This window comes from Elaeis guineensis, chromosome 13 (genome assembly GCF_000442705.2).
Source record: "Elaeis guineensis isolate ETL-2024a chromosome 13, EG11, whole genome shotgun sequence".
Taxonomy (NCBI): Eukaryota; Viridiplantae; Streptophyta; class Magnoliopsida; order Arecales; family Arecaceae; genus Elaeis; species Elaeis guineensis.
The window spans coordinates 196,470-221,388 of NC_026005.2; the positions used below are offsets into that span (position 1 = coordinate 196,470).

The window sequence follows — 24,919 nt, forward strand, 5'->3', positions numbered from 1 at the left end:
GTGTACAATTTGAAAAGTCCCACAATCAGTCGAGACGAATTTGGACCCTTTCCTAATATGCCATTGATGCAGATAAAGACTCAATCCGATACGTGAGATATTGTTCACTGTGGCTCATAGATCTCACGATTTTGTCCTTCAAAAGATACCTCACATAAAAAAGATGATCCCCTCTTATAAATGCAAATCTCCCTTAGCTTGGCTTACAACCATTGTGAAACTATTGGTGTCCAACAATGCTAAAGACAGTATCTCTGAGGGGCCATCTGGAAAACGCCTGAGCATGATGAAAACGTGCAACGACAGAATTCTCTGAAGGACCATCAGGAGGAAAGTTCACTGCCAGACGGTATGTACAAGACTTGGGAATATTGTCCGACCCCAAACGCACACGGGATAGCAGCATTGGAGGCAAGGTTATTTTATTAAATGAAGATTCAAATATAAATCTAAACGAGTCTTTTTTTATCCATTCTAGTCTTTTTTTTTATCCATTCTAATGTTTCCCAGACTATATGGAATCTTTGATTCCTGACGATTCAACATGAATTGGATATAATGCCGCATAAGATGTTTAACATATTCGAGGTCTGCTATTAGTGAAAATCGAAACCCCAAATATATGCTATGCATATCTGAGGTCAGCTAATACCAGAAATCAAAAATTCCACATGCACCTGCTTCCATAGCCATCCTGCAGTTCAATCTAACGTAAACAAATGCAAACTAATGTTACCATCATGTATATGAAAAGCTTGTAACATACTAAACAAATGCAAACTAATGTTACCATCATGTGCATGAAAAGATTGTAACATAAAACTTGTCTTCTTGATCCCTCGTTTCTAAAAAGTAATATTACACATTAGGATACATGTATCAGGTACCGATCTAAATAAGTTTCTTCTTTTGGAAGAACTGCTTCAGATGCCACAATTGCAAAGCAGAGACTACAATGCAAACACCTAGGGACATGATACTGAACCATGCAACCCTAGCATTCGTTCTCTCACTCACTTCCCTCATTTCTGCTTCCCTGCATCCACAAGACGAAATAACAATCAGGCATAAGCTGATGCAAGATCGACAGATATCTCGCTAGCAAGCAATGATGGTTCAGTTCATTACCTGGCTTTAAGATATAACAGGTTCTCATGGATTGCCTGCGTGGCTGCTTCTAGTTTCCTTAGTTCAAGCTCGACACCCTAATTTAACAAACCCATGTATCATATATATTCGTAAAATTGAAATGGAAGTCCCTACAATCAGACTAGAACAGGTGATTCTGTAGTTTCAAGTGTTCACCTCGATCTTTTCTTTCCTAGCAACCGAATCCCAGTCCTTTGCTGCAATCCCAATCTTCCAGTCAAGGCTAACGCTTGCACCTACAACTTTATCACCACTATCTTTCCAGAAACATGCTAGATAATTGCCAGCCTCTGTGGTTGTGAATGCAAACTGACCTACAGTAACATTTTCAGTGTGATAAAGTGTGTTTCCATATGGTGATGTCACCTGCAAAAGAACAGTTTGATCCAGCAATAAGAAAAGCCCAAGGACATCCAAAAACTATGAGATATTAATGCATTCATCTACAATCACATTTGCACAACCATAATTAAAGCTGACCTACCTTGGCTCAACAAAACCAAACACGATCATTCAGAAGTACATCAGAATGGATAAGCCTGATTTGGTTTGCATATAAACCCTAGAGGCACAGCAGGGAACCGATGCAGAAAAAAAATACATAAATGAGCAGCAGCAAAAGATGCTTAAATGATGTTCCTAGAGCTGGAAATGTTAAAAAGTGTGGTTAAATAAGCAGCAAACACGTGGGTCACTCATACGAATAAAGAAACCAGAGCACAACCACTAAATACTATGCAGTAGTTGCACAAGTTTCTTTAATATTTTCTGGTACTCCATAAATTTCCTAACGATTTGCCATGCTTTTCATTCATATTTCCCAGATGTTCACCCATTGGGGGAAACAGAATTGCATATTTAGGAAACTCTAAGGATGTGTTTGGTTCACAACCACAATCGGAATCGGAATGGATTGGAATGGATATTGGAATGGCCATATCCCCGACGCGTTTGGTTCGTGACCAGAATCGGAATGGAATTTGAATATTAGGGAAGAGTAGGAATCAGGTTTTGAGGGATTGGAAATGAAAATGGGACTTCTACAAACCAAATAATTGGAATGGGAGTCATTCCCATTTCCATTCTAGAGTAACTCCCCCAACCGAACATGTCCTAATTTGATTGGGAAGCCGCTTACCTATTACGGCAGAAACTACAGTTTACTCTTTGACCTTTGCGATAAGACTGGTTGGTTCTAATGTGAGAGCATGCTGATACACAAAAGCATGAAATGATTTTGGTGCGCAAAGCCAGCAGCAGAGTAGTTTTCCTTTTTCTTTATTTGTCCTTTTTTCTTAGGATTTCTTTTGCTCCCTTCCCAGATACTTGGGCTCTATAAGAATTTGTTGTTTTTTTCCTGCTCAGCATAAACTTGCAAGTCCTACCTGTTTGAAATCACTATAATTAATTGATATATATAATATGATAAAGGGTTAAAACCATTTGTTTAAGTGGTTGATAAGGTGGGAACAATTTGGACGAGAAAGATTATTCGGACAGCGGAAGATAGTGCAGCAAACATACAAAAATAAGATGAAAGATTGTCAAGCACAAACACTAGTTCTTTGTCCACAAATTGTACTTAGCTCTTCCTAAAGGATGCCAGGTTGATAAATTTCTTATTATGACATTGGTTGAACTCTAATAAGAATCATTTCAATTTCACCAAAATGTGATTACCTGGTGTAGATGAAAAATTCTCTTCTTAATTATCATCATAATCATCACCCAAGCCCTTGTGCATGAAATCAGATTCACTATGGAGCACAATAAAAAGGCTCCATGCTAGGATCAAGCTTTTTTCTTTTTAAATTAACATTACAAATTATCAACCCAACGGCAACTCTATTGGCAAGAATTGTCTTATCTAGACAATTTTAGGCTAGGTTGGGACTGCCAAGAAACCTCAAGGGGGCATTTGGTATATGGGGTGATCATCCCAAGATCAAGGATGATGTATACAGAGGTGACGAGATTATCATAATTAGTTGTACCATAGCGATCCTATATGGTAGTGATCTCGAATCACCTCCATTCTTCAAATCACTGCCTAACCTAATGATGAGATACCTATCCTTGAGGTCAGATATTTAAGATCACCCATGGCAGTGATCATAGGCTGCAATTTGAAGACAAAATGCCCTTTAGTCTAGCAGAAAAATTTGTGTATCAATATATCATTAATATTTTATATCAATATTATATTATATTATATTGATATTATATATATTCTATTATCATATATTCTATTATAATATATTATTAATTATATTATTATCATATTTTTATTTAATGATAATTTTAAATAATAGTTGAAATATATTATTGCAATTTATATTTATATAATAAAATTATTTAATATATTACTTTTATTTATCTTATTTTCCTAATCATACATATTAATATTAAAAATAATACATTTAAGAATAAATAAAAATATTAATTCTATAATGATAATTAGTATATTTTTATAGGATTAATAATTTGTAGGACTAATAAATATATTTTTATGAATATATCAGAGGTAGTTTTGTTATTATACAGTTAGTAATCTTGGATTCCCATGGAATACCAAACAAATTACTATAGATACACGGAAATATTTAGTCCCAGAAATATAGCATACCAAAAGTAGAGATCTTAGATCAGCGTGGTGATTGCATTTGGGTCACCATACGCCCCCAAAGAGTTCAAGTTGGGTAGGTTGATATTTTTAGTTCAAAACTCATGCAACTATGGAACAACCTCTTGAAATCCTAATAATTGAAAGAGCCTAGACAAACAATGTGACATGGTTTGTAATTAGAAATTGCATTCAACTTTGAGCGTCTCAGCATAAAACAAAGTCAAAAGACCTATACAGCCTATTAAGCATCTTGGAAGCAACAACATGAAGCAATATTGAGTATTACCAAGTAGCATGCATCCATATAATATGAATCCACATATTTGCTTAAAGATCACATGATAATCTCAACATTGGATTTCATGGTATAAAGAAGCATAGACTGCCCAAATAGGTAGGGCTCCTAATATTAGTGGACCTAGTCTTTGCCTAGGCACCAATGCAGACCTTGGGGGCTGGAATCTTCTATTTAGGATGGGATATCTGCTTCAGAAGTTCCTCAAGAGCTCAGCCCAGCACCTTCCTAAGCAATCACCATCATCATGAATGCTCATCCCATGAATGCTTAAAGTTAACCAAGAGGCAGACTGCCTAAGGGCAACATGAATGCTTAAACTCAACTTCTTCCCCTGAAGGACTATCCATCATACTACTTAGGTATCACTTTAGTAACTAACAGCTTAATCCCGAAGACCTGTGTTCACCTAATTTCCAGAGGATCAGCTCCCTCCTTTCCACTTGGGTTTCCACTAGCTATAAAATCTACTCTCCATAAATACTGATAAGAAAGAAGGACATCAGAAATACATTATAGTTCACAATTCCCCAAAAAGGAAATTTTAGATGTCTATGGTAACCTCAAGCCCTTTAATGATGAAAAAAAGGCAGTTTTCAATCATCTCCAGCTCTTCCATCTCTAGGCCACCACTTCTTGTCATTCATATTGATGCACATTGCACAACCAAAAATAACAAACTGACTATTAATCAAATCCCTCAAGAAACTTCTATTCGATTTTTTTTTGTGATAAAATTTAGAGCCACATTATTCAAAATTATAAAATGCAATAGATATTAACCAATTTATCTGCTTAAGCTATGGGTGGAACCTCACAAGAACCCTTTCTTTTATGTCAAGTACATAGCCCAAGAGAAACCAGATATTAGCAAACTAACTTGGAGTTGGAATCCTCAATAGCCCTTTTCTCTGTCATCACAAATTCCAAAATCCAATGAAAAGTCAGCTGTTAAAATACCAAGGTAGGGAGTAGGAACAGCCTAAGAACATAGCAATGAAATGCCGTGAATGATATGTGTTTTATACTTTGGAAGTTACTTACCTCCACCTCTTCTTATTCTTCCCAACTTCAAGGAGTATCATGGTAACAATTAGAAGAATCTAATGGCTATGGTTAATGGTTATTTTCTAATACAGGCCACTATATCATGCTATGTTTAGATTCTCCCTCCATGTCCCATTAATTGTGAGAATAAGCCTTGCAGCGGCCAAAGGAAAACTTACAGCTTAAACTAATACAAACATGAACCACAACATCTAAAATGCCTACAAACCAAAAATTCATGTGTTTTGTAGAACTCTTGTATATGTGCTAAATCATCCCAAAATGAATGGTACAAAAGGATATATCGCACCGAATCATATTATGGGCCACATATATTGTGAACCCACATTGTTCGTCTTAATTTTGGCATCTTAAAAGACATTAAAAACAAAGCTTAACAATTAAAAGCAATAGTTGGCGCCGGCGTAGTTCGGTACGCCCCTGTGCTGTTCCGTATTAGGCCCGAACTGAAACAATACAAACAGTGGGAGTGGGAGAGGGAGAGGGAGGGAGAGAGATAGAGATAGAGAGAGAGAAAGTGGGAGAGGGGTGGGAGGCCAAAGGTAGCCATCGGAGGTCCGCGGAGGTCCCCAGATGATCAGAGGAGCAGTGGAGAGGGAGAATCAGAGAGGAAATAGAGAGAGAGAGAGGAAGGGAGGGAGGCAAGAAGATGGAGACAATAGGGAGGCCAACCGTGGCCATCGGAGGGCCGCGGAGGCCCCTAGATGGTCAGATCCTCCTACCCGCCCTCCGTTGGATTGAAACAGGGGCGCGTCACCCTTGTTTTGATCGTGATTATATTTTTTTTGCCAATATATAGGGAAGCCGGCAACCTTGTTTCGATCTACCAGAGAGAGGGGAGGAGGATCCAACCATCTGGACGCCTCCATGATCCTCTGGCGGCCACTGCTGGCCTTCCTACCCTCTCCCTCTCTCTCCCCCTCCCTCCCCCCCCCATATTTTCCTCTCTAGAGGACGGAACTTCAGAGGGTTCGGCAACCCTCCAGCAGCGCCCTCGACTTTTCCATTTCCTTCCTCTGCCCCCCTCTTCCTCTCTTTACTTCTCCCTCCATCCTCGCCGATGTTTCATTTTGAATGCTAGAACCATCCTGATTGACCGTCAGTATAGTTTAGCATGCCTCAAATCAGGTGGTTTCGTCCAGTTTGGCAAACCATGATTACAAATATTTATCACCCATAATCAAAATAAAACACTGTACGATACTAAATTATCGATTTTGGGTGATGTCACTCCAAAACAAGGACTCAGATGGAGCAATGGCATAGGAAAGTAGACACCTGTTCATAATAACTAATAATTTGTCCAACACTTGAGGGACATTTTGAACATGCAATCTAAATTGCTTATTTTAAGCCACCGCAATAATAGACTAGTGCACCTCACATGCCTTAGGTCTTGACTCTCCATATTTCCTTTAGCAAAAATTGATTTATTTGTATCAAAAAAAGTAATTGATTTACAAAGGAGAAAACTGATGAGCTTTATTTAAATGTAAGATGACTATGATGATGAATTCAGATAATGAGAAATCTTGAATTAGTTATAGAAGTAAAAAATTAGTGCAAAACATGTTGAACAAAATGATTGTGTTGTGCAAAGACACTTACTGTATAACTATAACCATCTAGCCTTTTCCTAACTATTCATTCGTAGCTACAATTTTTGCATCAGATGCTGAAAATAAAAGTGCACATTCCCATCATCAATGGACCCTTTGAGCATATGTTGTCAAATAATAAGCGATATGTTATAACAAAGGTTCGCCATCTCAACACCGAACCCCATTATCGGTACCATCCTATTACAATATTGGCACATGATACGGTAGGAATCAGTGAGGCATACCACTATCAGAACCGTATAAGATTGTATATTGGTTCGGTACCAATATGATACAGTATACCTGGTACGGTACGATACTAACTAGTACCGCAAACCTTGGTAAAAACAATAGATGGCATTGTGAGAGCTATATCCTTGGAGTGGCCTGCCAAGATGGTGTTTTCGGACTTGGAAGAGAGTGATTCCAACCCTGCTCTTCTACCAACTATAGTCTTTCTTGTGTTGTACATATTGTAGTGAGGTTTCCACCTCACCACAATCGGTTGAGCCGACATACCCTTCCTTCATTGAGTTTTCAGCCAAAGTTCAACACCTTCCTGGCGTCAGATCTCCTCAAAGCTCTAAAGTTTTAAATGGAAAAAGCAAAGGATTCTTAAATTTGTTGAATTGTATTACAAGGAGCCATATTTGAGATTAGAATTCAAGTTGGAACTAGGCTAGCAACAAATAACCACAAGAATTAAGGAGTGATAATTTGAGGTCTCAAACAGCTGTTTCATAGAGTTTTCGACAATGCAAACACACATAATCATTAAGCATCTTAAAGTAAAATAGAAATTCTAAAAAGGTAAAGATGTACTTAATGGCCTCTAACAATCCCACCACCATGAACTAGCATCATATCTAGGGGTTTGTTGGCATTGTTGCAAATCAAACCATAAGAAGAAGAGATAAGTAGGGATGGCAATGGGGCAAGTATGGGTCAAGTGGGCCATTACTTGTGGCTACCCTATACCTACCTCAAGGTGGGGCTAATCGGATAGGAGTTGGATGAGGTAGGTTGTGGTAGGTCAAGTCAAGCTGCAAGAATCATATTATATGCCAATCAAAAGATAAAAAAGAATATAAAAGTAAATATGTGCCAAACGGCTATAGTTGGTGCCCTATATAAATTAAAATTAGTTTGATGTTGATATTGGGAAAGTTGATAGAAACTCAGGAGAGATTACAAAAAGATCACTTTTGATATCAATGAAATTGAGAAATTGAAAAGAAAAATGTTTGGCAAACATGCATACAGTTATCGATCTTTTTATCATATATGCCAGAAACATATAAAAAAGTAAATAGGACTGTAAAGTGAATGTTGATAAGAAAATAATAGCTGAAGCCTATAGATGAACATAAATAGATTTCATAATTCAAGAAGGTCATGAGACACATTATATAATGCTTATGGCGCAGCATATGACCAATCAATACATCAAAATAAGATCATCCTAACAAAATTTAGAATCATGTAACCATATATGATGGCATGATAGCACCATTCTATCTCCTCCCTTCTCCTACACTCCACCACCTACAAAACCCTAGCCCCCCACCACTTAATCACAACGTAAACACTGTTTGCATGAAGGGGAAGATTGGAGCAACCCATACCTAAGCAAGAGATTGTGTGCAACAGCGTCAAGGGTGACAATAGTGCCGACGAGGGATGAGGGCTCAAAAAGATGAAGACCTCCACTAGGGTGACACTATTCTTAGGGAGGAGAGTGGGTGCAATTATGGTTTGGAATTGGAAAGAGTCAAAGCGAGAAGATGACAGACGGCTAAACAAGCGACTTGTCTGAAGGGTGGGTGGGGAAGGGAATTTAGTGAAGGATTTAGGGTTATATAGTATTGGGTCATGTTCGAGGTTGCTATTATCGTTAACCCACACCCAATCCAAATCCGATGCAGGTTTTAGAATCAAAACCCATCCCCACTGCCCGACTTTTAATGGGTCAGGTAAAACTCACCCCATTAGGGTTGGATTAGGCCAATACCGATGGGATGGCTTAAATTGCCACCCCTATAGATAGGGAAAGCTTGGACGAACTCAATGCCCTCATAGCTCACTCCAAAGTAGAGTAAATGGCCTTACACAACTCAAAAGTTAATGGTTGCATGAAAACTCATTTGTTCATCCATCCATCAATGAACATGCTACTTTCCTTTTTCCACTTTTATGGTATCTTTTACCATCTCCCACAAGAAAGCACACAGTGATAAAGAAACATGTTAAACAAGGGATGAGAAACAAAAGAAAAAACCTTTGTGGATCCTTGTAGTTGATCTATCCAACACCCCCAATGTCTACCAAAGTAGCATCTTTGAGTGGAAATCTTATATCATCTTCCATACTTGGTTGAATCTTTGATTAGTGACTATTCTTATCTAGTGACTCCTAGATATCATCCTTAATTAAAGATCATTGTTTTTAACCTTAAATATCTGGTGGAAGAACATAAGTAATCAACCAATATGACCAGCCAATTGAACTGCCAACATATCAGGTATGCCATCTAGGTAGACCCAAAAACCCACTCCATCACAAGAACTCTTTGATTTTTAAGAAGTTGTAAGAACTGCTAGATAAACTGCAATTCACCCACATTGGAATAGTTTTTCTCAAGCTACCCGATTTTCCAATAATAAATAAGACTTGGTTTAGCTGCCACTCAGGATTGGAATTTGGGAATTAGGGCTAATTGGATAACCATACGATGCATTGATGCATCAAGGTATAAGCAAAGGGGACAACCACCAACTCTTCGTCTCCTTCCTTTCCCTCCACACTGCCAGCAGCCAGCCAATTGCAGATGACCAGTACAACTAACCCACTATCCCCCCCCCGCCCCCGAAAACCTACAAACTGCCAGTGGTCAGCCGGAAATAGATGGCTGGCTTTGCGATTGAGTAGACTCTGCTGCTCAGTAGAAAAATCACTCACTCTTCCTCGCTCTTTCCCACTCTGATTGGGGACAATTTTCTGAAGATCTAATCAACGAAACAAAGGAAAATGAAGGTTTGTCATCTGAAAGAAATGCAAGCCAATGTGGGAATTATGGTAGGCTGGTACAAGAGGAATGAGTTTGTGATGATCTTTTTCTTTCACGTCCATTGGGTTCCTTTTGTTATTCCAATCTTCGAACCTGCTAGTGGACTTACTTTGAGGGGTTTGAGACTTGCAATTCATATGAATTTTGGTAACATGTTTTGCTTTGATTGCCTGCACTATGTGATTCAGATGATGGTTTATAGCATTTTGATTCCATGCTTTCTCATTATTTATATTATCATATGATATATATTGAAAGTTTAAGCATAATTAATATGATAATATGTTAAGTTTTTGTTCATAATGTTGTGATATTTGCTCCTAACATAATTATTACTTATTCCAAATATGAATTTTATACAGTGATAACATGATGTCATACATCTATTATATGTACCTAAAATGGAGGTTCAGTTTGCTCAAACATATGGTCCTAGGTATTAATGATGCCAATATTAATGTGCTTGGTCATCATTAAAATTCATTATTTAATATGCAAAATATATGAATGAATCAATATTAATGTGCTCGGCCATCTTTAAAGTTTATATTTTAATGTATAATAGAAATTTTGCTATTGAAGCCTCCTATTTATTACAATATGTGACCTTGCCATATTATATTTAAAAAATAATTGGAAAAAGGAGGATATTAGTATTTTATTTCAAGAACATTTGACGAAAGAAGAAAAAAAATCGTATGATGCATACTGTGCAGGTTATATGCCATCTAATATTGTGATACTAAGTGATAATAAAGGGTGCTAAAACTGCTAGAAAAATACAAGTATTTTGAAAAAAAAATTTATATAATTTACAATTTTAATCTAATATCTATATCGAAAGAGTACATACACATTATGTCATTATGACATTATAGTTTGATTCTGATCGACCCGATTGTTTAATCGGAGAACCATGGCCCCATCCCTTTCCAGGTTCAATCAATGGTCCGGGTTTCAAAGCATTGGTTTCAACTTTCAACAATTAAGATGTGACATATTAGATTTGCAAGAACCCCTACTTACCAAACAAAAATGCTTATTCTCAAAAAAATTTAAAAAAAAGGCTCAAAAACCAAAAGAAAAGGCAGCAATGACTCAGATTGGGGTACATACATAATTGCACCAAGCATCAATCCTGTTAAAGATGATTTTGTATCATTGTTGCTGATGAAGATGTTGTGGCCACCTCAGCAATCACGGTTATATTGAATAGCTGTTGTTACTGATACCAAAACCTACTGCCTAATGCCTAGGTCGTTAAAGACCTACTGGCTGCCCATATCCTTGCTACAGTCTTTTAAAAGCTCAGATTTGACACAGAATCATCTTACCGCACTGTAAGGCCATGGTACTCAGAGTATATGAGCTCCCTTTTCTAACAGGAATAGGAGTTATCACCATTTAAACAAGACCTATGGGCTTGGATCAACATCCCGATCCAAAAAAACTCTATCCTTCATCTATGCTATTTCAAAATTTTTTCCATACATCCTTCAGTAATCCTTCTCCACCTGACTTATAGCCTCATCGGAAAATTTTAATACCCCATCAAGAACATAATAAGACCAATATATTCAGCATCACAAGAAGGAAATAAGCAAAGGAAGATATCCAATCAAAAAAATGGCGGAAGAACTCCCCGTGCAACTTTGTGATCAAAATTCTCGACTCTCGAGGAATCGAAATCCAATGAAAAAAAAATCCAAACCCTAAACCATATCAAGCCATTCCAACAGACCAAGAAAAGCCAAGAAATCCCAGGTCAAACAGCAGACACATGAAGCAATCTATTCTGAGGTCTCAAGACAAGGGGATTAATGAATGATGAGAAGTAGCAGGTACCTTAACGGAGATTGTCGGGATTCCGTGGGCGTGGTCCTCGCTAATAACGGCGTAGTCAGCGAGCACAACAATGTTGGGCTGGATCTCCTCCGACACGCACTTGGTCCCCGCCGCCGGCAGGCTCAACCACACCGCCGTCACGCTGGGCAGCAGCAGCAGAAGGAAGACGAACCACACTGAGCACAGCAGCAGCGCCGCGGTAGGCCGCAGGATCGCCGCACCGCACCCCATCGTCGGTGATCTCTTTATTCGATTATCGGGAGAGAGGGCTTCTGCTGTCCGAGCCGTCAAACCCTGATGGTCAGAGGGTGCGGACACCGGTTATGTATAAATACAGATCGGCACGGCAGTCAGTGCAAGCTTGGGTTCCCGTGGACTGGAAAAATCAAATGAGTCTAATGGACTTGTGGGCTCAACCCACATGAGTAACTGTATTGAGATGAAACGGAGTAATTCTCTGTGCACTGCATGTCATGCATACAAAAAAAAAAAAAAAAAAAACACCACTTCACTGCACCATATAGTGCAATTAATAAAAAAATAAATATTTAATATAATTTATTTTTTTTGATTTTTTTAATTAAACTATTTTTTTTAATGCCGTTGATATCTTGTTGCTGTTTTATAAATGCAGCAGAATGTCATATTTTTTTTCAAACAAATTATCAAAATAATATTATTTTAAATTATTTATGAAAATATTGTCCAAATGTTATAAGATGACTTTTTATATTGACTCAGCAATATTAACGCTAGTTGGGGGATGCATGGCCAACTTAAAGTCATCCTATGGTAGGATGACTATGGGTCATCCTATGGTAGCACGATCTTGAAATCAACCTTACAAATGAGATATCGACCACCATCTTTAAGATATTTTGAATTCTTGGTCATACAAGAATAGGAAAATATAAAAATTGATACTGAATTCTTTCGACTAGCATCCACTAAGGAAATCATTTGAGAGCTATATCTTTTTAATTTTATCTTAGAGCTGTGGAATAAAAGCTCATGCTACTTGTGCTTTTTGGCTATTATTAATTAATGATTTTGAGGTAAAAAAAAAAGACTTTGAAGTACTATGGATTCCCAACTATACTCCACTCAAATAGCATATTCCTATAGGTCCAAAATGGCTAAAAAGAGCATAGAAGAAGAAGCAAGAGTTCTTGATCTTATAATTAATCTCTGCATTCCGCTTTTTTTCTATCAGAAAAAAATTGATCTCCAAAGACATCAGAATCTATTTAAATTCATGTATGTCATCTGAAAAATCTATTTATAATTAATATTGTAAGATGTTTCAGAAATGATGGACAATCCCAAACTCCAACCATATAACCTATATCAAGCTCAACAATGATTTTTTTATGCAACCAATAAAAATTTTAGCATGTGCATCTAGGTTAAAAAAACTTGTAACATTAATTTCAAAATAATCAAACCAATAGTTGATCATTATAAAATTTATTAGCAAAAAAAAAAAATGTACAACTATTATAACTATCAAGAGACGTATATACTAAGGTACTAGGACCTCCTCCGCATCTGTCTCTCGTAGACTCGCATCACCTCTAGCTATTATTGTGATGGCTCAAGCACAGTATTGACAGGTGAGGAGGGAGGTGCTATCATGCTTGGTCTATTAACATATGCCTGATGTTTGCTTCGAAAAATCTTCAGTCTAACCTTGCCTCTGGCCCTCCCATATGTATGATCGATATGCTGCACATCAGATCAGTGTGACATGTCTCCTAGCTCACTCATCCTCTGTCATATAGATGCATCATCTATGAAGAGCTCGAAGTCCGACAAGCCAAGATATGAGGTGTGCTAGGCATATAATGAGGTACTCAAATCATCAGTCGATGATGTAGTATGAAGTCATCTATCTTTAGAGACGACTTGTATAGTATCGATAAGACCATCCATGATATCGATAAGTGCTCGGTCCTTGCATCCAACAGTGATCAAATGGAAGCCGCTCTTTGCTTAGTGGTGTAGCGATGTGATCCTCTGAAATTGTATGCCAGTATCAAAGGGAAAATATATATTATTTATAAGTATAACAAGAATGACATAATAAAATGAGACAAAAGGCAAAATATATTTACCATAATTTTCATCATGTTGTCCGAAGGATGAAACCTTATATCAGACCGCTCACTCGTTAATGGTGAGATGAATCATTTAGTGATGCTCCTATACCACTTCAGATATGGATCATAATAATTCATCATGGGGAGTACAGCTAAACCAGCCACAATCAATTCCTTCTGTCGCTCTCATGCATCAATATACTCTCAGTGCTCTCGAACCCAATCATGGTGATGTTGCCCTCATCAATCTAGATTGTAGAGGCCGTCTCAAGTATTGCATGGTGAGGGGATATCCTAATGCATTCCAAATTATCGCATCATGTGCTCTAGACAATAGATATCCATGATGTCGAAGTAAATGAGAGGTGTACGTGTTCTCCATACATGTTGCTTCGATCGGCATACCTCAGACAATGCAACCAATATCTTTATGTGTAAGGCATCTACACCATCTGATTGTTGTGCTGCTGGTCAAGCTGATTCCTATAATATATGACTGTATGCGGTACTGGATTGCTAGCACAAGTCAGTCGAATCCTCCATCTATCTAAAACAAAGTCAATATATTATTATATTAATACATGTAGTCATTTGTCATAAAAAATCAACGCTACTGGTTACTTGCATGCATCTTAGTGGATCAGCCTGGTCGTACTGTCTCCCATTAAAGGGTCCTCAATACCAACATCATCCTCATCCAACAAGCCACGTCCTACTGCATCATCTTCCGACACCAGCTGATGGGCTCCTATCTTGGGGAGCACCCTATCTAACCATCCAATATGTAAATTCTCCTATATCTAATGCTGCAGCAATAACAATGGCCCAGCTATCTCACGTGCATCTAGCCTGATGGTTCTACAGAGCTCGTAATACAAGAAGGCTAAAGCAGCACTATCCCAACTCAACTGCCTATATGCATGGAGATTATATAGCAGGGTACGTACAATAACTACACGTGAAAATTGAACTTATTGGTGAATAGATGCCTACCGATAAGGCATAGAATGAATGCTCATAATGCTACACCTATAATTTTATTGATGAACATCCTACTAGCCTCCCTCCTTCATGCTATTATTGCACGTCTAATGCTAAACTACTTTGACAAGTGCAGTAACTAGCAATGAGTGAGCCCCCTTCAACACCTTATTGAAACTCTGATAAATTCGCATTTATTACTCCATGCCTATGTCGACCCGCATCATGCGCTAGTGATCATTTACTCGAATCGTCAAGTGGATATCTTTTGAGGTATTGGAAGCAATTGGACCATATTTTCTCAATGTATTGCATGCTTCAATCGAACTTCTAGGACCGATTTTGCTTTGCAGTTTAATGAAAATAAGCTAAAAATGCCATGTCATGGAATCGACCATTTAGGTTTACCTCAATATGTCTAAGGCATAATCTATGATACTTATATGGTGTTGTCCACTCAATATATTCATCCAAAATAGCAGCTAATATTTTTTTATATATACCAATTTCAGACTATGCTGATCCCCATATGATCATGTGCCATGTAATGGCGCAAACACCATAAAAATCATAACCGACTACTATGGCTCTCACCTTCACAAATGATAAATGTCAGAGGATAGATACTTCTATTTTCATTCCTCTCTATAGCTACCATGACAGTACCCTTATATTGGCCATACAGATACATTGCATAGATACTAATATGTGCATGGCAGAATTGGAAGCCTTGAATGTATAGATCGAATGCCCAAAAAACTCAATGAAACACCTCCATGGTTGGCTCTATTGTAGAAATTTTTATAAAATCTACTATAGTCCCGTCATTGGCACGATAAATTGTAGCTAGCCAAGGACACAATGCATTGTAAGACTCTGTCCAATCTCCAAATAACTCTCTAATAATAAGTTGTTTAGCCACCCATATTTTTTTGTAAAATATTTTGCACTGCCATGTATCACATACGTAAGCCTGACAGACTGATATGGATATAGATATCTCTATCCTAATTGATCCTTTAATGATATCGACAATCATGTATGCATCAAACTGTAGATGATCTCACATCACATCTCTATTCAAGCATGTGTGTAGCCCTTTATATATCATAATCTTCCATCGCTGCATCTTGATCCGACAGTATGCGTGGAGATGCCAACTGCAACTATCAGACTATTTACACATAATGCTCTATTTAATCCTATTTGACTCAACGATTTTGAAAGGATGGTGGGTGCAAATGATGTACTGTTTCATGATGTGTTGGACCTATTCTTTTAATTCGAATATCATTCCCTTTTTTAACTCTTCATTCCTACTGTTGATGCAGATTTTCATCTTGAGTCGGATCAGCTGGAGTTGGATGGCAATGGTAGGTCGACTACAGCTGAACGACGGTGACAGGACCTACAAGAAAAAGTTTCTAACCAAAGGTGGCTCCGACGAAGATCCTCCGACGCTCAAGTCAGAAATTCGGTAATAGAAGAGAAGGAGTGAGCATGTTGGGAGAGAAGAGTTTTCATACCTGAAGGGTTCCTCTTTATTTATGGGCAGAGACTGAAAAGCCATGAGAGAAAAAAGAATCAGGTGGTTAGCCTTGACTTATTTGGAGAGATATGACCGTTATCCTTTCCTTATCTGAAGAGATTTATTTTTTATTTGCTTCTCGATGATCATGAAATTTAAAGTTTCATCGAAGGTTAACCATTCCTGTCAGCTCCTTAGTGGGTTGGTTTCATGTCCTTGAGAATTGTGTATGGCCCTTAGGCCCTCTCAAGTTTGGTGAGCAGTCACCTCATGGTATATGAGAGTTCCACCTATTAGTTGCATGGACTATCAATTAGGAGATGAGAGTATGGGGGGCTCGTCTTGCTCACAGTTACTTCTATATTTAAATAGAATGATGTGATAGAATCTGAAATACCTTCATGTACTTTGTTAGATCGGTAGCCGAGCGTGTGTCAGATTTTGGAGAGGAAGTTGATGGTCAAGCTCATACTAGGTCTCAGGTCGGGCCTGATAGGGCTTCACATCCTCATATACCTTACATCTTCAACTAATACAAAAATACCCCCAACACTAGCCCACCTACTTTTGATTCGAGTCAGAATTAAGTTGAGTGAAGGGAGTACTCCAACTTTGTCGAAGATGTGCTGAGAGAATCTTTACTCAAGTGATATCTTTCACTCCACTTGCCTGGGGATAAGGAGCGCCATAGGATTGATGTCGTCATGGCCTTCTCTCCACTTGCTCGGGGGCAAAGAGCACTATAATGGATAGTTGGCTTGCTGAAGAGCAAGGGGTCCTTTTTATGTGTCGTTGGCTTGAAGAGCGAAGGGCCTTCTTTTCTCATATGACTAAGATCTTCATTGGCTCTGTTCATTGAAAAGTGAAGGTTCATCGGAGGTGCTGTTCACCAAAGATGAAGAGCCATTGGGGATGCTATTCACTAAAAGGTGAAGGGCCATCGGAGGTGCTGTTCACCCAAAGATAAAGGGCTATCGGGGTGCTGTTCACCAAAAGGTGAAGGGCCATCAGAGATCCTTGCAGATTAGCCCCTGCATCCTAGTCGTTGAGGTTTTCTGTCCGTATCGATCAGGTCGGTGAGCATTGGGGGTCCTCATAGGTTAGCCCCCACTTTCTGCACGGCTAAGATTTTCATGGGTATTGACTCACTGACGAACGAGTATGGCCTTCGGAGGTCCTTATAGGTTAGCCCTCACTTCTTAGTCACTGAGATCTTGAGTTATGGATTTGCACACAAGAAATGAGAAAACTTATCAGATTGACTCTGACAAGGGCTTTCGATTTCAAGTCAAGTCGAGCTTTTAGATTAAAGAAAATAACAGATGATTAGAGTAGTGCTATCCTATTTTAGCCAGTTTGCTTCACTTCAGCTTCCAAGAGTTCGATTTTAGGAGGTTGACTCCAAGAGCTCAGCTTTGGGAGGCTGACTTTGGGAGGTCGGTGACCTCAGTATGGTCTTCATTTTTGGTTCAGTCTTAACCTTTATCTCAGCTTCGCTTTTGATTTCACCTCGGCCTGCCTTTAGTTTTACTTCAGCTTGAGTGTTCAAAGACCTGTGGTCCTGTAAAAAGGAAGGAGAATAGAATAATAGATGAAAGTTTGAATGCCTCTTACCATGAGATCCCTTTGATTTTGCTCGGCCCTTTTCTACTCTTTGCCTCGGTTCGATGTACCCTCTTCTTAGTTCGACCTTAAATTTCATCTTGGTGCCATTCTGTTATTTATTTTAGTTTGAACTAGAGCTTTACCTCAATTTGGGCTTATTTTTGCTTCGATTATCTTGATTTTGAGCTCTATTCGATCTGGATCTGAGCTTTGATCAGTCTAGATTTGAGCTCTGGTCGGTTTCAATTTTTTATCTCTGCTCATATTTGATTTCTCCTTGGCTCAACTTTGATTTTGGCCCCAGCACAGACTTGATTTCTCCTCAGCTCGACCTTGATTTTTACCTCGGATTGGTATGATCTCACTTCGGATTGGTCTTAATTTCTTGGATTGGCTTTGAGCTTGACCTCGGATTAGTCTTGAGCTTGACCTCAGATTGGTTATGAACTTAACCTTGAATTGAAATGATCTCACCTTGGATTGGCTTTAAGCTTGACCTCGGATTGGCTTTAAGCTTGACCTCGGATTGGCTTTGAGCTTGACCTCGGATTGGTCTCGGATTTGTATGATCTCCACCTCGAATTTGTATGAGCTCACCTCGGATCTGCATGATCTCACCTCGAACTCGGATTGGTCTCGGATTTGTATGATCTCCACCTCAAATTTGTATGAGCTCACCTCGGATCTGCATGATCTCACCTCGAATCTGCTTTAAGCTTGACCTTGGATGGGTCTTAAGTCTAAGCTTGGATTTATATGATCTCTACCTCGGATTTATATGATCTCACCTCGGATCTGCATGATCTCACCTTAGATCTACTTTGTGCTTGACCTCAATTTGACCTTGATTTTCACCTCAGATTGGTATGATCTCACTTTGGTTTGGCTTTGAGAGGTTGGTTTATAGAGGTCAGCTTTGGCGCCAGTCGTGGTCCATGGATCGTGGGATTCGCACGGGGATACGAAGGAGGCATCATCCAATGGAGATAGGGCATGCGTAGAGTAGCTTCGATGCTGAGATGCCTCTTCACATGGGATGATGTGGATGAAAAGCTTCCACTAGGTGTCAGAGTTGCTCCTATTCGTGAGGCTCTCCAACTGGATCTTGTCCTACACATCAGAGGTGTTGAGCTTGCAAAAAAAGAACTCTCTCCTAATTTTGATCCTGCCAAAAATTCACAGTACAAATGGAAAAATAGAAATCCATTATGACTAAGAGATTTTCATAATTTCATTCATTATCTGGATCCTGCGACGTCCTTCTTTGTTTGGATCATTCTTTTTGGATGTTATAATCTCCTTCCTCATCTGGATCTTCCTTTTCGATTGAGATTTCTTCCTCATTTGATGGTGCCTTAGCCAGTGGTGCCTTGGGAGGCATTCTGCCATGACTGACATGGTCTTCCTTGTTGGAGCCAACAAGGCCCTCTGTATTGGGGTACAAAAGGACCATCCGGCCTCCCCCCTTGATCCTGATTTTTTTGAAATTCAAATTTAAATTTTGGATGTGAACAAGGATAAGAAAGTGATCCAAAAAATTAAGAGATTACAATAATTTTCTTTTTCTGAAAGCCGTAGCCTCCTTCATTGAGAGCCCCTCGATTTTGAGGCCGACGATGATGATCTTGGGAGGGGGGCATTAGCCATCATCAGTCGGTTTATGAATGGTTGGACTGTCAGGTTGATTTGGAGGTAGACTATCAGATCTCATCGGCATCAAAGTAGTACGATGAAATTCTTCCCATCAATTGCTCCTTCCTGTAAACGGGCCTAAGCTCTTCCTCTAGCGTCAATCTATTAATGCAGATTTTTATCTCAAGATCAAATCAGCTAGAATTGGACGGTGATGGTAGGTCGACTACAGTCGAATGACGGCAACAAGATTTGCAAGAAAAAGTCTCTGACCGGAGGTGGCTCCGACGGAGATCCTCTGATGCTTAAGTTAAAAATCTGACAACAGAAGAGGAGTGAGCATGCTGGGAGAGAGAAGTTTTCATACTTGGAGGATCTCTCTTTATTTATGGGCAGAGGTTGAAGAGCTGTAAGAGGAAAGAGAATCAGACGTTTAGTCTTGACTTATCTGGAGAGATATAACCGTTCTTCTTTCCTTATCTGGAGAGAATTTATTTATTATTTGCTTTCCGATGATCATGGGATTTGAAGTTCCACCGAAGGTTAACCATTCCTGACGGCTCCTTACTGGGTTGGCTTCATGTCCTTGAGAATCGTGTATGGCCCTTAGGCCCTCTCAAGTTTGGTGAGTAGTCACCTTATGGTACATAAGGGTCCCACCTATTAATTGCATAGACTATCAATCAGGAGCTGAGTATGGGGGGGCTCATCTTCCTCATGGTTACTCCCATTTTTAAATAGAATGATGTGATGGAATCTGAGATACCTTCATGTGCTTTGTTGATCGATAGTCAAGTGCAGGTCGAATTTTGGAGAGAAAGTTGGCGATCAAGCTCGTACCAAGTCTCAGGTCGGGTCTGATAGAGCTTCACATCCTCATATGCCTTATTTCTTCGGCTAATACAAAAATACCCTCAACACCTATCAAAGAATGGATGTTCTGGCAATGCTCCATGGGATGCGGTCTCATCATCGTCAAATGTATCAATCGGTCCAAATTCAGGAACAAAGGGCATCTTGTGTAGTGGGACATCATCTTTTGCATTAGATTTTTTACTATCACTGCTATCAGACTCTGTATCATCATTCTCATCTTCATCATCAGTAGGATTAGGATAATAACTAACAGTGACTTCATTTTCGCATAAAGTCATATCGATCATTGTGGTTCCCAATCCTCCAACCTAGATATGGCATGCATGCAGCTAATTAAATGGTACAGGACTATTAGATTCATACTCCATATGCTCTATGGTAGCTGTCACATAACTAGGACCTGCCTCCATATCATCAAATATGGTGTTACTCTCATATTGATACACAGCCTCTGCCCTTAGTATGTATAAAGAACTATCAGTTGTGGATGCTACTGGTTCACCAACCATACATACAGAGGTGCCTTCATACCCATATCCAGTTTTATCGGTCATTGAAGATGCATCTAATAGAGATCCCCCATACCCAACTACGTAAGTGGGCCAGATACAGACTAGGACACACTCACATACTGTTCACCACCATCCAAAACTTCTACTGTTGCTGGCTCAATAACAATTTCAACCATCAAAAAAATTTTCTATGATGGGATGCCCAAGATGGTATACGTGATTTGATCGTCTTCAATGGGTATAGCCAAATACTGTCTAGCAGTATGAATAGAAAATCTATATATTAGAAAAACTCTATATTAATTATGGTTCTATTCAGTGACAGCATAGCAGACCTGCATAAATTTTTGGTATGTTGCATTACAGTCCATCATGGCCATCCAGATTCTTCTACTATCATAATATGCACCATTAGTGTCAAGACTGATCCTTCCATCCTAATGGAAGATAACAATGATAAGTCTTGGATCTTTTTTCAAAAAATATTGGGAGAAGTAACTGCATGAACATATGAAATTGGCATCATTTGTAGATTCTTTATACAATATCCCCATCTCACATTTTTTAAAATAAAAATTAGAATGATATATAGATGGCTAGAGATTTCAAAAATATGATGAGATTGATGAAGAAGAAACTTTACAACTTTTCTAAGGTACAAGGATTGGCATTCATCTGGTTGTTGAATCCTGATTTAGATAACCCACTCATATTTGATTGGACTCATGTTTTCACTTGGAATACAACTAGCCACCACATTGTATCCTTTTCACCTGGAGTCTATTGTTTAGTAGGAGAGAGTACTTAACACTGATATTATGAATAGGAATAAATTCTCTACACACATTAAAGGAGACAAATTAGCAAAGGTCTAGACCAACATTATTTTGCTAGGTAAAATCTTGATTACGATGTAGATTAATTTCTTAGTTTCAATTTGTGTAAGTCAAGCTTACATGTGCAATTGAATATCAAGATCAAAATCAAGTCAGTCTTTGAAGTCAAAATCAAATTAGCATATGTATCAAGATGTAATCTAAAATAGTGATGTTTGGGACATAATGAAAATGTAATAGAAATTAAAGCATGGAGAAGCTTGTGCTTTTTCCCCTTCAAGATAACACTTTCAAGTCTGATTCTTCCCCTCCAAGGCTATAGAAATACATATAACTTGAGAAAATACTAGAATTGTCAATGAAAAAATACCTTTAGGGGATGTGACGTGCTCGGCATCGTCAACGTATGAGTCTGTGGTTGAGGGAGAGGAGCTGAGGGAGCCCGCGGATGGGTGTTGGTCAAAAAGGGGCATAAGAGAGATCGAGGAGATGGAAGGGGCAAGAGTGAGAGAGAGGAGCTAAGGGAGACAAGTTGTGCAGCAACTGGAACCCTAGCATGCATGAAGAAATAATGAAGAAAAGGGGAAAAAAGGTCGTAGTGATGTTATAGCCCATTAATGAGTCGCCCTATGGTAGGACGACTCATATAGTACCCTACCATAAGGTGATCTATTGAAGCATCCTATCATGGGATAACTTAACAATCATTCTAAATAGGACGACTCTACGTCATCACTCACCCATCCAGATGGCAACAATTTTATCGAGTCAACACATAAAGCAGCCCTATGATAGGGCAACTTTCTATTGGATGGTATTTTAATAAATAGTTTGAAAAAGATATTATTTGAATAATTTATTTTTTTTAAAAATATTATTTTTATAAAAAAATTGGATGTCATAGGATGCAAACAGGACGTCATATTAATATTATGACATTTTGTTGCAATCCTATAACATCCTACTGTATTTTATTATTAATCATAAGGATGTCATTAAAAGCTAATAGAACATCATAATAATATTATGACATCCTGCTGTAATTTTATAACATCTTATTATATATTATAGATAATTATCAAAATATCATAAAAAATAAATAGGATATCATAATAATATTATGACTTTCTATTGTGATCCTATGACATCATTTTGTATCCTATAAATAATTATCGAGATGTCATAAAAAGCTAGTAGGATATCATAATATAATAATATTATGACATCCTATTATAAATAATTATCAAGATATCATAAAAAGCTAATAGAATATTATAATAATATTATGACATCTTGTTGTAATCCTATGATATCCTATTGGATCCTATAGACAGTTGTCGAAATATTGAAAAAAACTAACATGATGTCATAATATGTTTGCATGCTATGACATCCTGTTACATTCTATCAAAAAGCAATAACATGTCACACAACATTAGGAAAGGATATTCTAATTAAAAAAAATATGAGAAAAAAATTAAACTGCATTAAATATATGTCTCCTTATTGATTTTGCTACATGGTGTAAAATGATGAAGTGGTTTATTTTTTTTGCACCTCATGCAGTGCAAAAAGAATTACTCAATGGTTTTAAATTTGAAATCTAGAGGCAATATCAATCTATACCTATGTTACTCCAAAATTGATCGAATATTCAAAAAATATTTTTTTGGTTCATTAAAAAAATGATTTATTCACCATACTCTATAAATAACTTAACAAAATTTTTGAATTTCAAACTCTTTTACTTACTATATGAATTTCAAATTCTTCAAATGGATGCGAAAAGTATATTTTTGAAAGAATATATTATGGAGAAAGTTTATGTTGAATAACTTTCTGATTTTGAAAATCATAAATTTTCAAATCATATATTCAAATTAAATAATATATTATATGGATTGAAATAAGCACATCATACTTGATATGAAAAATTAAGTAAACTTCTATTTGAAAATAATTTTAAAAGAAAAAAATATTGATACATCTCTTTGTATCAAAAGAAAATAAAATAATCTCTTAATGGTATAATTTTATGTTGTTGATATCATTTTCGGTGCGATTAATTTGATCTTGTGCCAATAGTTTTCTAAACTTATGAAGGGAGATTTTAAGATGAACATGATGAGTAAACTTATATTTTTCTTTGAATTTCAAATCAAACAAATAGATGAAGGGATTTCCATCAACCAAAGCAACTATATAAAAGTGAGTTTAAAGAAATTTGAGATTGAGAATATTAAAGGCATTGGCACCTCAATGAGTCCTGTATATAAATTTGATAAAGATGAAAATGGTAAGAGCATTGACCCTAAGCTTTATAAAGGTAGGATTGGTTCATTACCCTACTTGACTGCTAGTATAATATTTAGTATATATATGGGTGCTAGATTTCAATCAAACCTTATGGAAACATACTTAATTTAGTAAAAAATCTTAAATATTTAATTGAAACTTAAAATATAGGATTATGGTACTCAAAATAATCTTCTATTGATTTAATTGGATATTTAGATGCTGATTTTGTTGGTTGTAAAATTAATTGTAAAAGTACAAGTAGAACTTACTAATTGCTACAAGTCAACTTAATTTTATAGTTTAGTAAGAAACAAAATTTGATGGTACTATCTATAATTGAAGTCGAATATATTATAGCTGAAAGCTTAGAAGTTATTTGTAATAATCCAACCCATATTGACCCGACCTGATTTTAAGAAAAGCATGATTTTTAAAGCATAAAAAAGGAACAAAAAATGAAATAGACGAACAAATAGAAAGAAGAAGACTTCCAATGAGAATCTTCTTTTTATCCCAAAAGAATCCTAATTAGAACTAAAAGAAAACCCTAAGCCCCTTTATAAATAAAGATTTTCTCCCTTCCACGGCCTCCCATCACTGGAATCCCTCTTCCTCTTCTTATTTTATCTCGTATTTCTTCTTTCTTGTTCTCGGTTTGACAAAATTATGCTAATGGATTCATTGCCCAAATACTCATAAGAGTAAGGTAAATCTCTTAAGAAACATTCTTTTCAATCCCCTTTTGAATTATAGATGGAGATTTCCATAGTTTAATTGCTGATTTTTCTAAAAAACATTGGATTTCAAAGTGCCCTATTTTTGACGATCCATGTGGCCCAGTTTTCCAATGCCATCCATCATCGTTGAGCATCGGATAGGGGAGCCATGGCTGCACCACCAT

General features: G+C 37.5%; 1 protein-coding gene across 1 annotated transcript; it reads right to left on the minus strand.

Annotated features, from left to right (window-relative positions):
- Positions 1 to 763: 763 nt before the first annotated feature.
- Positions 764 to 11,966, minus strand: LOC105060925 (transmembrane emp24 domain-containing protein p24delta3). Its single transcript, XM_010944811.4, has 4 exons — positions 11,652 to 11,966; positions 1,306 to 1,515; positions 1,129 to 1,205; positions 764 to 1,036 (listed from the first exon to the last, which is right to left on the minus strand). Exons 1-4 carry the CDS (start codon positions 11,880 to 11,882, stop codon positions 892 to 894), a joined length of 663 nt encoding a protein of 220 aa, XP_010943113.2. The 5' UTR covers positions 11,883 to 11,966; the 3' UTR covers positions 764 to 891.
- Between the last annotated feature and the right edge of the window lie 12,953 nt (positions 11,967 to 24,919).